The sequence below is a fragment of the Thermobia domestica genome, chromosome 5 (genome assembly GCF_964235325.1).
Source record: "Thermobia domestica chromosome 5, izTheDome1.hap1.1, whole genome shotgun sequence".
Taxonomy (NCBI): Eukaryota; Metazoa; Arthropoda; class Insecta; order Zygentoma; family Lepismatidae; genus Thermobia; species Thermobia domestica.
In genome coordinates this window covers 86,366,375-86,383,345 of record NC_137458.1, presented here as the reverse complement: position 1 = coordinate 86,383,345, position 16,971 = coordinate 86,366,375, and the positions used below count along the sequence as shown (strand labels likewise).

At 39.1% G+C, this 16,971-nt stretch overlaps 1 protein-coding gene across 4 annotated transcripts in view; it reads left to right on the top strand.

Moving 5' to 3' along the window:
* GramD1B (GRAM domain containing 1B) overlaps positions 1 to 16,971 on the top strand; it is a 197,093-nt gene that overhangs the window by 93,993 nt on the left and 86,129 nt on the right. For 3 of the 4 annotated variants that reach the window (XM_081758773.1, XM_081758775.1, XM_081758772.1), the window contains exons 2-3: positions 2,758 to 2,904; positions 11,833 to 11,983. In XM_081758773.1, the coding sequence (XP_081614899.1) occupies positions 2,758 to 2,904; positions 11,833 to 11,983 (298 nt within the window). Of the gene's footprint in view, positions 1 to 2,757; positions 2,905 to 11,813; positions 11,984 to 16,971 lie in introns of all 4 variants that reach the window. The other variant, XM_081758776.1, reaches the window with a different exon arrangement.

Below are 16,971 nucleotides of genomic sequence, written 5' to 3'. Positions count from 1 at the left end.
TCGTGGATATAGTGGTACAGTCCGTAGTTCTCCAAGCATCTGGTCCTTCTACTGTTACGAAAATGATGCTGTATCAACAGTCTAGGAAATTCTGAAAAGAAAAAGGTATGCTGCATCATACTTTAACTATTAATTCTGATGTGTGTCAGACAAAATAAGAAATGTTAAAGATAATGTTCTCAGTTTCTCTGAAAATCCGTTAGATGAGCACTTACCTAGGGAAGATTAAAGAATTTCTTAAACTTGTCATAATCTTAAGACCACAATGCCCCAAGAGTTTCCTTCAGGGTGCAATCTTGTCTTCACCACTAGTAGATGGCAAAAGCCATATATTCACTTAAAATATGCTTGTTTCGAGGCCAGTTTGAGATAAAAGGAGACGAGAAGAAGCGAAATATGTATTTTTGTTGTCACAATTTATGTAAAAGCTTGGTTTACAGCTGGATCTTGTGTTTTTTATATTGTTCTGATCCTAAGTGATCATTACACTAGAAATGATTTGTAACTGTTGAAATTATTGAAAAAATACGAAAACATTTATCCAAAATTTGACAGAAGTTTCGTTGAAAAAGTTTCTGAATCGTTTGTAATATTTGTCTGAAGAGTTAATTGCACTCTCTCATTTCGATGATATTATTGAAATCAAACGAAGAATACTATAGTTATTCGTATGAATAGAAAAAGAGATGTTTGTTCTCACAAGTATACAAAATTACTTCTAGGTAATATTGATGGGATAAACTTGGAAAGCTTTGCTTCTGAAAACTCGAAAGTTTCTTGACATCACTGGACTACAATCTGCCTTCGTCCAAGGTTGTGTGGCTACTGCGAACACAAATGAAGAATTTAATAGTATTAAGAAAACTGTGAGATGTATGAAGGTTATTAATAATTTGGGTGAGCGTGGTGTTGCTTTGATCGAAGAATACAACAAACTCCACACAAAGAGTCTAAGGAACAAAAGCAGTACCAACTGTTTGTGGAAAATAGTGCAGGCAAAAATTATGTAAGAACACATAACTGTGTGTAGACCGTGCACTGTCCGTGTACAGTGTGCATATATAGGCCATATGTACGAAGTGTGGCAATTAAATAACGAGACTGCCCACCTCCTGTTGCGCAGGATCGTGGAGGAGGGGAGGTAGCTAATGATGTGTTGTTGATCTTGAACCTTCATGAGCAGCCATTGTTTATTTCATGATTCTGAAAGCTTTTCTTTCTTTGCAGACTTGCATGAAGAGGACAGTGTTCTGTAGTAGTGCCGGAATCATGGTGAACAGTAAAGTTGAGCAGCGCATTAACATCAAATTTCTGTTGAAAGTAAACAAACCACCGACGGAATGTTGTGCAATGTTAAAAGAGGTGTATGGTGATAATGCTATGTCACGTGCGCGAGTTTTCGAACGGCACAGGTTGAAGATGATGAACGACCCGGCTGCCCTTTGAGTTCAAGAACGAATGAAAATGTTCAAAAAATCAATGAACTTGTGCGGAAAGACAGACGTCTGAGCATTCGGATGATTGCAGACATGATGAACATTAACAAAGAGACAGTAAGACAAATTTTGCAGGACAATTTAAACATGACAAAAGTTTGTGCAAAAATTGTTCCGAAAAACCTCTCTCAGGAACAAAAAGTCATTCGAAAGACCATTTGCTGTGACGTCATGGAACGACTCAAAACAGACCCAGACTTGCTAACACGTGTCATCACATGTGATGAAACATGGATTTTCCGGTATGACCCCAAGACTAAGCGTCAATCCATGCACTGGAAGACTCCCACATCGCCAAGTATGAGAAAAGCACGAAAGAGCAAGTCGAAAGTGAAGGCAATGTTCATTTTTTTTTTTTTTTTTTTTTCGATATCAGGGATATCATCATGACTGAATGGGTGCTCAGTTTCAAACGGTGAATCAGGCCTACTACAAAGAAGTCCTAATCAAGCTGAGGGAAAGAATAAGGAAGAAGAGACCGGATTTGTGGGAGAACGATGCATGGATCTTCCACCAAAACAATGCGCCTACCCATAATGCCCTTTCTGTGAAGCAGTTTTTAGCAGCCACGCGCATTACTGTGCTCGACCATCCTCCGTATTCCCAGACCTGGCTCACTGTGACTTTTATCTATTCCCAAAAGTAAAAAGTGCATTGAAGGGAACACATTTTCAGAGGTGAAACGAAAAACGGCAGAGTTGTTGAACAGTGTGATATCTGATGACCTACAACATTGCTTTGAACAATGGAAGGCACGTATGCAGCGGTGTATAGATAGGGGAGGGAATATATTGAAGGCGATAACAGTCAATTGTTACTTTCTTTGCAATACATCACATTTATGACACCAGTCTCGTTATTTAATTGCCACACCTCGTATGTTGTGTAAGTTGATGATGAAAACTTATTTTTTTAAAACCGAGGAAAAATTTTATGTTGCTATTTCAATAAAATAATGCTAAAATGTGTATTTTTTTCCAATTGAGCAAAATTCGATTGCTGATAGCGACCTCTAAAATTTAATCAGATCAGCTGAAATCTCACTAGAGTTGGTTATTTGATGTAGAAAATCTGATGGCATCCGGATCCGGAATATTTTCCTCCATAACCAAAATTAACCCCTTACTGTAATTTGAATCACTTCCCTGTTTAAACTGTAAATAAGTTTTCACAACATTGTGTTGTTTTGTGCGTAGTATATATTGCAGCAGCTTATTATTATTTTTTATTAAATTAATATGTTTGTTTTTGTGTGTTACAGGCAAAGATCGGTTGAAAACCTTCTTCTATCTAGTCATGAGATAATAGGAAGTAGCATCAGTTCCTCAGTTACGTTTAATACGATGACACTACCTGTTAACTTCCCACAGGGGCATTATTCAAACCCTAATGGGTCGTTGGAATCAAGGTTAGTAGAAGTATTTTTAATAAAGTCTAGAGTTTTTGTTTGATCTATTTGTATGTATTTTATGCATGCTATAATAAATAAAACAATCAATAAATATAACCCCCTCCGTCTGAAAGTAGCCTTGGCTCTAATATTCTGGTGCCTATAGCTAGATCATTTGTATAAATCTCCAACTTTATATAGGAATAGCTCTTAAAATTATTTTGGTACTTTGCTATTCGCCAATGAGCGTATCCATTGTAGGGGAGATTAGAGAATTCCATAAATCCTCCAAACCGTACAAGATTTTAATTTTCAAACCTTGATTTCCTCATTACAGTAATAATTATGTTAACTGATTTCTTCATTATGCTAACTTGTTTTTGGTATTCGTTACAATATTAGAGGAAGTAAATGTAAAATAATTTTCGAGTTACTTCTCTCAAGTTGCTTTTTGAAGTTGAAGCTCAAGCAGCTAGAGGGTAAATGTTCAATTGTAGAGTATAATAAGAAATATGCGACTAGCATAAGCTTACCAGTTTCTTGTTCTCTGATTTCCAAAAAGAGTTTGTTCAAAAGAATTCGAATACTTTCCAAAGATTTTGATTCAAGCCCTACTTGAGCTTCAGATTTACGCTGGATTAAATAGCACTTATGACAGTAGGTCTAACTTCCAGTAGATGAAGTGTATGGACGTGCATAGTCCCTCTTGCGTAAAGCCTGTGCAATTTGGTGACTTTATTGAGCTCCTCAACCGTTTGCGAAACTTATAACATTCCTGGATAGACATTAGAGATAGTATAAATTCTTTATGTAATTTTTCCAGGTTTAGAAACAGCCGTCATCCTTTTTCTGCATTTCCAGCTAAAATTTCTGGTAACTCACATGCTTCACAGTTTTTTAAAATATATATATAACGAAACTAACCTTCCTATGATTACCGTTACTGTCCCAGATTTGTTGATTATCGACTCAGCTGTTTTTCTGGAGTCTTCTATTAACTTCCTGCAATAATTTAGGGAAACGAGTCTGACACCTATGTAAGGACAGTCTTTAGGAATATTCAAATAACTTGGTGTCTCTCCTCTTTTATGGTGCATAGAATAAATTTTGAGGAAATTAAGGTAAAAGAAAGAGAAGAAACAAGCTATACAGAAGGCTGATCGCTTTATATCTGACAGCTTTTCAAAATGTACTGCTTATGTTATAAAACGATGGGCAGCCATCACTGTCTGTGTTCTGTCGAATGAATAGCGTTCCGATATCACAGTTTATTCTGCAACGAATGACGCCGGAGCACAAGAATAGGAATTCCATCTCATTCCTGCTTAGAGGTTTCCAACAGCCCATTGACGATACGGGAACCCTGATGTTGTAGACGTTGGTCGTTTCAACAGTCCGAACGCGCAGGAATCCATTGGGTTGCCGTTAGGGCTTTTCCCAGGAATATCATGAAGGGGAGTAACACGGATTCCCGTTTCCTTCTCGTGTCATGATAAAACCGAAGGGATGATTTGGCGGTATGGCTGGACGCTTACCGTGTGGGTCAGCATCGGGTTCTTGTCGATTTCATATGCACTACGGTGCCAGGTTTTCTCTTACGCACCTCTAACTTCCATACTAAACTTATCCGACGACAATCGTGATTCCCTGTGAGAAAACTTTCTCGGCACTGTTCATACATTCCTTGCAGAAGCGTCATGATATTTTATCGCTTTTCGAATCCAGAGGCCGCTCGTGAGGAAAGCCACATCTGTATTTTGTTTTTTCGTGTGACACTAAAACGAAGAAAACTTTCTTAATGTATTAGTTGTTTTGTACAACAAGTTATACATTATGTAAACTTCATCCCCTTACTTTAAAGCGATAAAACTTTAATTTTTACGAGTGTGGCTTCTCTTAGAGCCCCCTCCTGCTCGAATGTTAACCATTATACTTGTCATAAATGTAAGCAATGTGACAGTCTTCTTCCCTTTGACCTCGTCAAGTGTCGTACGTAGTTGTGGCGGTTGCTTTATATTTAGCAATGTTGTTAACCCGTACTTTGTGTACGCACCGCAGACTAAAATGGCGTCGATGTGGCTGACACTAGTCTGCGCTAGATTTAGTCTCTGGTCCATGCCTCGTTTGAAGTTGATTCTTCTAGTTTGCAGGCGACAAATTCCATGAAGCATCTCAGACGACATTTTCGCTGGTAGTCTCGAGCGGACCTGCGTTGGCGAATGTTTCTGCGTGCTTGCCATTTGTATATCTGGCCACGATATATTGGACTGTGGTCACTCTGATGTTCTTATTTTCTTGACTCTGATTCACTATTTGATTGCACAAAAAGAAAGTGCCCTTTTGATGATAACGGTTCACTTTTCGGCGGCATTTTAGCAGTACCAATACGACACATCTGTACCTGCAAGCTAAAACATAACATTGTTTTATGGTTGAGGTGCAACTACGTAGGTGACAGTAGTCTTACCGTATTGTCAAATATAAATCGATCAACCGTCTGTAAAGGTGCGAAAGTAATATCAGACACTTATAGTAATAACAAAAAAGTCATGTGATAAAAGTTACTACAGTTTTTAAAGAACATTTTCTAATTTTGCAAAATTGAGACTTAAAAATTACAAAACATAGCTTCATGGTGATGATGGCGGTTTTGCGCATATACACATGTGGTTAGTTGAATTAGCAATTTTTATGACTTTATGTTGTAATTAATTTCAATTGGATATTGTGGCGTCAAATTTAACATATTTGATTACAGATTTTATTGCAAGGTCAAGAACAAATGAACACCGAACTTCAATTGGACAGTTACTTGTATTAGAAATTGCTTTACAGTTAACGTTTTAAGCTAAGGTATATAGTCCTGCATACGTTTCTTCTCTCGAAACCCCTTTCTGGATCTTCACTGATTCATTCAGGAGCAGCTTTGCTTCTAATTTTTAATATTTATATCCCAGTTTAGAGTAATGAAGTTCATTTAGCTTTAAAATTGTTTCTTTCGCTTTTCAAGAAACAGTATGTAGTATTTAACCCCTTCTTTAGTTTTCAAGTAGATTTTTCGCTAATGCTTTGATTCTTGTGATATTTCGTGTAGTAAAATTAGTAGGGCCAAACGTAGTAAAATTTTATAATAATTATTCGCCACACAGTTTCGACTAGTCTTTTCCTACCTTGGTTGTGGTACAGATAAACTAGTCGCTTAGGAGATATGTAACTGAAATTTCGCTCAAACGATGACAGGAAACGAGAGTGATCGTTTTGCTGGGAAGTTAGATTTCAAACGAGAGTTTTTCATAGCGACGAATCTTGCATTGACGTTGAAAACACGTTCAAAAATTTCCAGCTCGATCTGTCACTAGTTTGACATGTGACACTATTAGTATAGATTGGTGTTGTAATACCTCGTCACCGTTTCAACAATGGAACAAAGAGTCAATATTAAGTTCTGTACGTCCGTAGGGAAAACTCCAGTAGGGACATTTGAGGTGTTTGAAGAGATTTTAGAAACAGTTGTCTTTCTCGTTGCCGCGTGTTTGAATGGAATAAGACTTAAATAGTGGAAGGGAATCTGTGGGATATAACGAACGTCCAAATCAACCAAGTGAACATTATAATTGACAAAGTTCGAAATGTCAGTTTGAATGATCGAAATGCAAATCTCAGGTAGCATTCAGACCTTGTGGGGTGAATAACCAGATTGTTCGCTAAATAATAACGTTAAATTTAAAGAAATGGAAGTCATTGCTTCACGGAGGAGCAGAAGTTGAAAAGGTGGTTCATCGCTAGGAGCTGACGATAATGATGAAAAGAAACAAATTTCCTTCTGAACTGCACTGCAGAGGTCGAAACCTGGATTTTCTTGTACAATCTGGAAACCAAGCGGAGTAGAGTGGCTCTTATTCGCCCCAACTAAAGAAAATCGCCAATTAAAAATAAAATCAAGAAAGACCTGATTACTTCATTATTATTATTATTATTATTATTATTATTATTATTATTATTATACAACAAAGGCATTGTTCACTGGGAATTTGTATCCATCTGCCAAAGTGTCACTGGGGCCTTTTATGTGGAAATTCCTGCTGTGAATAATCACACACATGAGACCGCAGTGTCAGAATGTCCTCCACTGGAGGCTGTTGGATGATAATGTTCTAAACACAACACAATGGTTGCTCGTGAGTTTTCAGGGCCGAAAAATGTGTGTTACCACACCTTGCAGACCTGTCCCCCTGTAATTATTTTCTTTCCCCAAATTAAAAGTATAACGGAAGGAAATATTGCTTTTTGATGATGTTTCCACCAACGAGAAAGTGATGAGAAGTTTACACATCGTTACAATCCAGCGCTTCTAGAAGTCATTCTCTGAGTTACTGAATTGTGCAAAGCTGTGTGGAAAAAGTAGGTTCCCTCTTTGAATAAACCGAAGTAAATTGATTCAATTTGCTATTATTTAATTTTTACAGATCTTCTTGTTTGCTAATAGCTGCACTGTGTACATAGTCAGGGACGTTCTTTGTACCGAAAAGATAAAGAAAGTGTTAATAAAACCTATGACCGGTAGTAGTGCTTAAAGTGTGACAAGGCTCCAAAAGCGTGAAAAAAAAAAAAAAAAAAGAACTTTAACATTACCAAACTCAAATATGACCTGCGCAGACAAGAAAATGGTTTCTATCCAAAAAAAAAAAAAAAAAAAAAAAAGCTAGAAAATGGTTTGAAGCCCTCAAAATTGATTTTACAAAATAATGCGGGTTACCTAGGATAATTCCAAATGCAAAGATATTCTTAAATCGTACTACCAAAGGTGCGATGTTATCAGATCTAGTAATGTCTTGTTTACTGTACCCATAGTGTTAGCACATTAGTCGTTGCATTCCAGGGAAAAGCATTAAGTTTGTGCAAAGGAAACAGCACGCTTTACGCGTTAGAAACTGAGCTGATGCACAATATGGGTAGAAGTGACTTACATTTAGAGGAACTGTTCGAAGTATCCATCATTTACTTCCAACAACGCACACAGATACATGTCACTGGGTTGTGTCGCTTTAAAAAATTCTAGTGGTAGAGTGGATTGTTTCGGTAGCAGCTGTGATTTTTCTGCAATCATCCACATCATTAATTTCCGTGGGTGCTGACTTGATCCCAGGAGTAAAAGTTCAAACACATAAGATAAAGTGATACTGGCGGGCAAGAAAAAGGCTTGCACAGGCATTCCACGAAATATAAAATATGCTATTTAAGAATTGACGCAACCTCATATGAAAATGGGTGGGATACCTATCCTCTTCTAACTAATACATCGTTTTACAGCTAACTGTACATCTTACCGATGCCACTGTACATCAGTAAGATGGGATATGGGAATGCTGGATTGATCAAAATTTCTCCAATAATCCCAGTTCAAACTATACCATCAAGTTCTGTTGAAAATTGCGCTGTCGTAGTATTATGGGATTGTTGACCGCCAAAACATGTTGCCGCCGTTGTGCCAGTTTAATCAGTTTCCTATGCTAAAATTGCCTTTAGTGAATAGCAATGTTAGGAAAATAAGTATGTGTCCACTACTGCTGGAACCACTGAATGAAATTAACACGCAGTGAGAACTTATTGTGCTCCAATCACCGCATAAAGGGAAAACCTTACATAATTATGTTAGCAATCTTACTGGAGGATCCTCCATACCGACGATTGGCTTGCGTCTATCTCCTGTGCAATTGCGCGTATGTTCGCGGATGATTCTAAAACATTCCAAAATTCTGTAGTTCCGGAGTTTGTGGGAACTAGGCTGTAGGAGGGTAAGCCAAGAGGCGCTAATTTTTGTCAGGTTATTAAAATAATAACAGTCTACTCAGAGTATAGCTTCTATCACTTCTGGCATTCAGAAGTGGAGGGCAGCCTTTATTTTAAATAGGAGAGAGATGAAGATTAGGTAATATGTACTTTGCAGTCCTATGTAAAGTAAAATGATTGCTATTAAGAGCAAGGATCTTGCAGTGGCTTGAACTAAAATGTATTTTAGAACAGATTCGGTATGACGTTGATTGTTGGTCTTTGAAATCAGGGGGATGAATGATAGATTAATTTTCAAAGACATGACACTGCTTTTTTCCTTTCCAGTTTCCCTTAAGTGACGCCAACAGTTACAAGTGTTTGATAATTCGGACCCTCCGCGTAGGTTACCTTGCAGCACAGATTCTCGTAACTGCATGTTTGTTTCATTTAGTTGCCCCATATACCAAGTGCATGTGTACTAACTCAGGAGCTAATCATCCTTCCATGGTTTCCACGCTTGCAAATAATACTTAGACTTATCAGCCAAATCATTATGAATACCAGTTAATTTTTGAACGAAGTCGTTGGGCTGGCGTAAGAGGCATGGATACAGCAAAACCACTGGCCAGATTTTGACAGGAATCTCACTCGACCAGTCAGTGTAGTGCTTGTGCGTAGGATGGAGAAGGCCAGTGATATATGAGAGTTTGATAGGGACAATATTGTGATGGCCAGACGACAGGGAACGAACATCTCGGAAACCACGCTACTTATCGGATGTTCGAGAGCTGACGTGGTTAGTGTTTTCCAAAGATGGGAAATGGACGGTGAAACGAGTACCAAACGACAAGGTGTGGGGCGACCACACCGCATTAAAGATGTCGGACGTTGTAGACTATTGAGATTGGTAAAACAAGCTAGGGCACAAGTGTAGCACAATGAACAGTAGATTTTAAATGTGGACAAAGTATGAGTATGTCTGAGCTCACAATTCACCACACATTGTTAGATATGAGCCTCCGCTGAAGACATTCCACATTGTACCAATGTTAACCGCATGGTATGTCCATTACGAGTGGAATGGATACGTGCCCATCATCATTGGACCACAGAGCAGAGCAGTGGCACAATGGTGCATGATAAGATGAATCACGATATTGCTTTCATCATATCGATGGGGATTAGAATCCATCATCTTCCAGGGAAACAGCTGCTCAAAGCGTGCATAGTAGAATGGCAACAGGCCGGTGGTAGCTCTGTTATGATTTGGAGAACCTTCATATGGTCATCCATGGTTCAGTAGTGCGTATGGAGGGCACTATGGCAACTCCTAGCTATCAGCAAGTCATTGCTGATCATGTGCACCTGTGTCTGTCGGCCATGTTCCCGGCTGACAGTGGCATCTTTTAGCAGGACAACCCTTCTTGTCACAAGGCCAACGGTGTGCTGCAGTAGTTCGAGGAGCACAATAGTGAATTTCAGTAGATGCAGTAGTCCCCAAACACCTGATCTTAACCGAATTGAACACCTTTGGGATGCCATTGACCGTCAGATCCGAGCTCATCGTCCTCCTCCGCGGAATTTACAGGAATTAAGTAAGTTGTATGTGTGTGCACATGTGGTCTTCTATGCCTCCAGCCAGTTACCAAGGCCTCACTGCTTCCGTGTTAAAACGCATTGCTGCTGTCCTGTGAGCCAAAGATGAGAATGCCAGATATAAGGTAGGTGATCCTAATATTTTGACTGGTTAGTATATATTTTCGAATTGCTCCATTCAGAACACAAAGGTATTGAACGGCCAGATAGCAGACAGCTGTATTCTATACACAATGAGAAGTTTGTCGTTACGTGGTAATCCTGTAATAGAAAACATCAATGGTAAATGAATTAGTCCATCCGCAAAAGATCCATTGAATCACAGGGACATCAGAAATACCTCAACAGAGAATTACTTTACTTTCCATGTTCGATTTCTATACCTTTTTTCTTGAGCACTTGCCTTCAATACATATAATGCCGAATTCACATTTATAACTACCGTACAAAGATTATGCTCACTATAGTGGAGTAATCGACGTCTAGTCTCCTTTGTGTCCAGTTACCACAATAGCTGCGAGGTAGTGCACTCATCTCTGGTACGCGGGGTTCCGGGTTTGATCCCGTATCGTGCCAAGTGAACTTTTAGTGAACAGATACTTTTGTGCAAGGTTTTCTCGGATATTTTCGTTAGCTCGTACTTTTTCCATTTCATCATAATTCTTTCAATTGCATTCGTTTCTTTCTTTCATCACTCGCTCTTTTCCTTGGTTTATCATTGTGGAATGTTAAAGGTAACGATTACATTTTATGAGGCTGCGGTACTCAGTGGTAGAGCATTCGTTCACCTCTGGTGCGTGAAGTCCCTGGTTCGATTCCAGCTTGCGTCAAGTAGGCTTTGCAGTGAAGAAACACTATGTGCATGGTTTTTCTGGAATCTCCCGTTTCCTCTCACTTTCTTTATTCCATCGTTTCATTTATTCTCATCACAGTCTCCTTTAGACTACTTGGCATAATCGTGGGACGTAAAACCGAAAAATTTAGTTTAATTGCATTTAACGATTATATTTTATGTATAGTGTACTTTGTATTTATGTCAGCAAAACGCCAGATACAGTTGACGTGTGTTGAACATGTTTAATATCACATGTAACGATTTTTCGATAACATTGTCATGTATGGTTGCATAACATTCACTCTGCAGTATAAACGATTGATGTGCTAACTCTGGGAGAACAGTTATTAAATAGTAAGCTTGATAAATGTTGTAGAAGCGTTTTTCTTTCTTTCTTTCTTTTAAGTGCATACTTTATACCGTAAAAGTACTGCAATTTCCTTATCTCTTTTCGAGAAATATAAATCCTCCTGTCAGAATTTCCTTCTATAGACCTGCGTATTCCTCCTAATTATAAAAGAACAAGTTCACGTCTGACTGATAAAGCGATATCTCATCTCGATAATAGTTGCTGTTTTTGCTGTTGAGGTAGGAGAATGTGTAATATATTCATCTGTAAGAATGTTCAAAAACAGATTTATTACTTCGTACAGTGGAAGGAAATAGTGAGCCTTGCATAGAATAACATATTGCTTGAACAGCAACTAGGTTTTTAATTCCGTAGGATTACTATTTCTTGCTAGATCTGGCAGTCCGAACGTCAGTCCCCAGTCAAGTCCAAAGCCGTCTCCTCATCAGCGACATAAACGAGATCACGGAAGGGCGGAAAATACATCAGGGCATCAAAAGGAAGGCAGTGTGGATCGGCAAATAAGCACAGACACTGGCGAACAGGTAGGATATGTATGGTTAGCAGAAGTATTCAATTACTTTAAGTAGTGCGTTTCTCTTATGAAAAGAAAATCAAGAATTCACGATATCTTGAAATGGTTGGGTGTTTTCGTGTTATTTCCAGGTTAGTTTAATTTTCTTGAGTGTAACGTTAGTGTCTTAAATGTAGGAACAAAGAACATAAAATACAGGGTGCACCGCGGGAAACGATGATTTTGAAATGGATAGAACTCCAGTAATATTTAGCAAACATGCTTATATACCATAATGAAAGAAGGCTGTTGAGGCAAATTATATGTGGAAAAAAGTTACTTAAATGAGAAGCATATCAGCGAATGTAAACGTGTAACATATTGTCAGTCTGGGTGATCGCAGAGACTAGAGTACATAATCAAATCGTGACACGAATCGACCGAGGAACCTGAATAAAAAATCGTAACATTACAGCATTGGCAGTGTGCGTGGTGGCTCGATTATGTTGAACCCACATTTGTTTGTTAATCCTTCGCTTCGTACAGATGGTGATCAGAAAAATGGAAACACCTGTAGTTGGCAACACGTCAGATGTATGGGTTGGCAGTGGTGTCGTGGCGCCCGCAGCGCCGGACCGCTGGTGGTGGTGTGTTAGGTCGGTCTCCATACTACGTCAGGCGCAGTGGAACAGCAGTGTCCAGTGGCTGCAGCAGACGGAGGTAGTGTAAAATGGGAGACCTCTCAGATTTTCAAAGAGGGCAAATTGTTGGTGCGCGGTTATGTGGAGTGAGTGTGACGGCAATGGCTACTGTGTTAGGTGTGTCGCGTGGGACAGTATCGAAGGTGATGACGGCCTACACAACACACGGGAAAACCACATCGGGGAAGCGGAACAGTGGGCGAAAGAAAATCATGAGTGACAGGTCACGCCGGATATTAAAGCGCATTGTCACGCAGAACCGTCGTGCCACTGCAGAGCAAGTGACGGAGGAACTCAATCAGCACCTCCCCCACCCTGTTTCGACAATCACAGTCCGCCGCGAATTACATGACATGAACTTACGGGGTCGTGTTGCACCGGCCAAACTGCTCATCAGGGACCATAACGCTTTCGCACGCCGCAAATGGTGCCGCAACCATGCAACTTGGACCGTTGAGGACTGCAAACGTGCGATATGGTCGGATGAGTCATCCTTCACCCTATTCCCAACCACGGGCCGTGTTTGTGTGTGGAGAACGCCCAAAGAAGCTTATGATCTGCAGTGTCTTCGCCCAACTGTGAAACATGGCGGCGGCTCGGTGATGCTGTGGGCCGCAATATCATGGTTTTCATTGGGTCCTGTGGTCACACTTAGCGGACGAATCACTGCCAACGATTATGTCGCAATTTTAGAAGACCACTTGCATCCTATGGTCCGGATGTTGTTCCCGGACAATGACGCCATCTTCCAGGATGATAATGCACCCATTCACACAGCTGGCGTTGTTCCAGCGTGGTTTGAGGAACATCGGATGAAGTTCAACACCTCCCCTGGCCCGCCCAATCCTCAGATCTCAACATAATTGAACATCTGTGGTCCGTCTTGGAAACATGACTCCGGCGACGATTTCCACCTCCATCCTCTCTCACAGAACTGGCCGATGTCCTGCACGAGGAATGGTGTAAAATTCCACTTGCTACCATTCACGACCTCCATGCCTCCATCCCACGTCGCATCAAGGCTGTTCTGAAGGCGAAAGGTGGCCCGACACCATATTAATCTGATAAGTTGCAATTTCGTTCAGGTGTTTCCATTTTTCTGATCACCATCTGTACTTCTGCTTTAAGAAAGTGTTGACTGACATCTGAATGTAACGAACTGAGTTATAGTGATGATGTTGCCAGTCTCACAGACCAATGATGCCATATGCACCAATAGTAACCAAACAAGTCACTTAGGAACTGAGCAATGATCGTTCGTGCAATTTATGGAACTTCGTTGGTGTTCAATATATCGGAAGATCTGCTTAAGATGAAAATATCCTTCATCACTCATCGTGAGATGATGTTCTTTCTCATGTTCGTCGAAAATGGCGAGCATGTACCTGGCGAATACGGAACGTTTTGCTTAATCTTTGTGTAATTTCTGCAGGACTATTAGTTTGTACGGATAGAAAAAAAAATCTTACATTCACCACGATACGACAGTAATTTCACTTATTCTTAATTTGACAGCATTTTACCGAACAGAGTAGGTTGTAATCCATGTAATATAGATTCCAGTGTGTCTGTAACGCCATGATTTTTTTTTTTTAAAAATGCATAGACTCGATGTCGGTCAGAGCCGAGACGAAAATGGTATGGCCGAGTGAGTTCAGTGCTTCCCACCCACGTCTCTACTCTTACTTCGAATTATCCATTTGAAAATGGTTTGTTTCCCGTGACGCAACTTGTATAAAGAACACACCTAGTAGGAACTCCCAGTTTTCAGCTTTCATCAGTTGGATAAAATATTGATATTTTGTTTCAGCTGTATAGTGTGGCCGTTTTACTATCTTTTTTCCCCCTACATGGTGGGATCTCGCAGAATTTATTACATTTGAAATAGTACTTGCTGAAAGAGGTTTTGTAGTTACCATGTAAGGTGGGTGGGAACTGGTGGAAAGTGATTTAACTAATAGATGCTAGCTTTAGTTGCTAATAGTTCGTTTATATCTTGTTGTTATGGATGGTAGAGAGTTAGACTGGTGTTTCCAAAACGTTAAGACTGGTGTTTGCAAAACGTTATTGTGTATATAAGTGGAGAGGAAATTAAAAAGCAGTGTTTCAGGTAAATACCAAAGTGTAAATATGTAGGACTTAAATTATATGACAGTACAGTATGTTGACTGCCTTAAGTCCAACCATGACTTTCTACTTTTTTTTTTTTTTTTTTTTAAATAGTTAACAATTGTGACACTTCATTGTGAATTTGAGGCATTAAATGTTGCTACAGATAAAGTTTAGAACTGTTTTGAGAGATTTGATCAGTTAGGTATTGAAGATAAAGGAAAAGTGCGACTCAGTTCTGATTGTTGTGGGCTCAGAAGTACACGACATGTCAGTATCCAGTTCCCTCGAAGAATTGGAAGAATTTCAGTTTAACTCTTGGGACCAAGATGGATTCATTTTTGACTCATGTGTATTCTAGCAAAAAAGTGATTTTCTTTTCCAGAATAGGCTCTGCTTACATCGATTGACTCGCCAAACGTTTCTAAGCGTGTTGTGTTATTGTGACTTGCACAGGTACTGTGTCTATTCTGGAAAACAGATGCATTTATTTACGACAGAGGTAGTATGTACTTCTATTAAAGAAACGGGCTGTGTGGTGTGATTACGAAAATTTAGATCAAATGCTTAGAGATCAACTAGCGTTCGGCTTTAAAAATGAATCTGTATATAGAGTGATTCTAACTACCAAGAAGCGAATTTTTAGGATGCAGTAGGTGTAGCTTTGGTAATTGAACAGCAACTGTCAGTTTTCCAGAAAAAAAGTCAAGTTTTTGAAGGAGTCTGTTGTCGGCGTGAAGATAAATATAATTTTGCGAAAGCGTGTGTTCTAAGTACTTCTATACAACAGATGGAATTATAATTAATTTTGGAATCTACAGGTGATAGTGGTGATTATGAAGCTACGTTATCCATCCAGAAGACGTCCGCCTTCTTTCTGAAATTGCACAAGTGGGAGCATTTTGCACGAATGATTTAGTTGTATTTACAAAAGAATTGTGCTATTTAAATGCTATATTGGTCTTTTTTGATAGCAAAGAATATGTGACATACGATTTTTTTGCTAGTTTTGCATGCATGCAGGTGTTCCTGAAAGTTTTGTGATGTTAAAGTGTAGTAAACAGATGATTATTCAAAACACACAATAATATAAAGATTTATTTTGATGTGTAACTTGAGACTGTGAGGTTTCAAAGTAGAGGAACGAAGCGAAAAAGCTGAAATTAAAGTTGAATATACAGAGATGCCAAAGAATATTCATTACAAAAATTAGGTTAAGTTGCTTGGTACGAGGAGAAAAAAGAAGAGGGTCGATGGAGAGTAATGTGTCAGCTACGGAAACAAGAGGAGTTGTTCACAGGAGATAAAATAGTAGAGAAATTAAAAAGAAATTACACGGAATTATTAAAGCTGACAAGGAATTAAGAATGGAGTTGTTAGGTGATGAGGATAAATTTTTCAGAGAAAAGAGGCGCTGACTAGAAGATGCTTGGAAAGCGAATTTTCAAGAGGAAATGGATTTGATTAGTGTTAAAATACCAAAGATATTAGTGACTTGCGGGCTCATTCCGTAATAGTTCGCGATAATTCGCATAGCACTTTTTGGCGTTCCGTTGCAGTACGCAGAATTTTGCGGAGACTGCGGATTGCCCCCTTAGTGTTTTGTTAAGAAAGGACCAGGGATGGAGCGTGCGATATTGAAGTTGATGAATCGAGTGGTTAGCGATTGGGTGGAAAAGTTATTTAGGTGGGTGGGTATTAGCACCTTAGTTGCTGACAGTGTGCTTGTATCAGATTATAGTTTGTAAAGTAGGTTGTTTTTCGGAGATAGAAGTCACCGAAAATTTGTCGGAACGAGACAAAAATAGCCATAACTCGAGAACGAAAGGGTGTCGGTATAAGGTCTGGTCAAAGTTAATATGCATTATTCGTATCTGAGATTGTACCCTGATGTACGTTTGCAGCATTAGTCAAATTTTGTCCGTTGATTCAAAGTCCGTTAAATCGTGGGTTTACTATATGTTAATATAATATTGATTAGAGTATGTTTATCTAGAACTTTCTCCCTAATGACTTCATTTACCAGAGTACTACTTTAGCCGCAGAATCTAGTCCACTCTCTTTTCCCTTGTTCTTATTATTGTTAATTATTCGTTATTCCATTGTTAATTGGCTTCACATGCTATATCTAGAAGTTCAGATGAATACATCTTAAAACTTCGATGTTGCAACTACCTTAGTGACTTTCATTGTAAGGGTTTCGATGCCA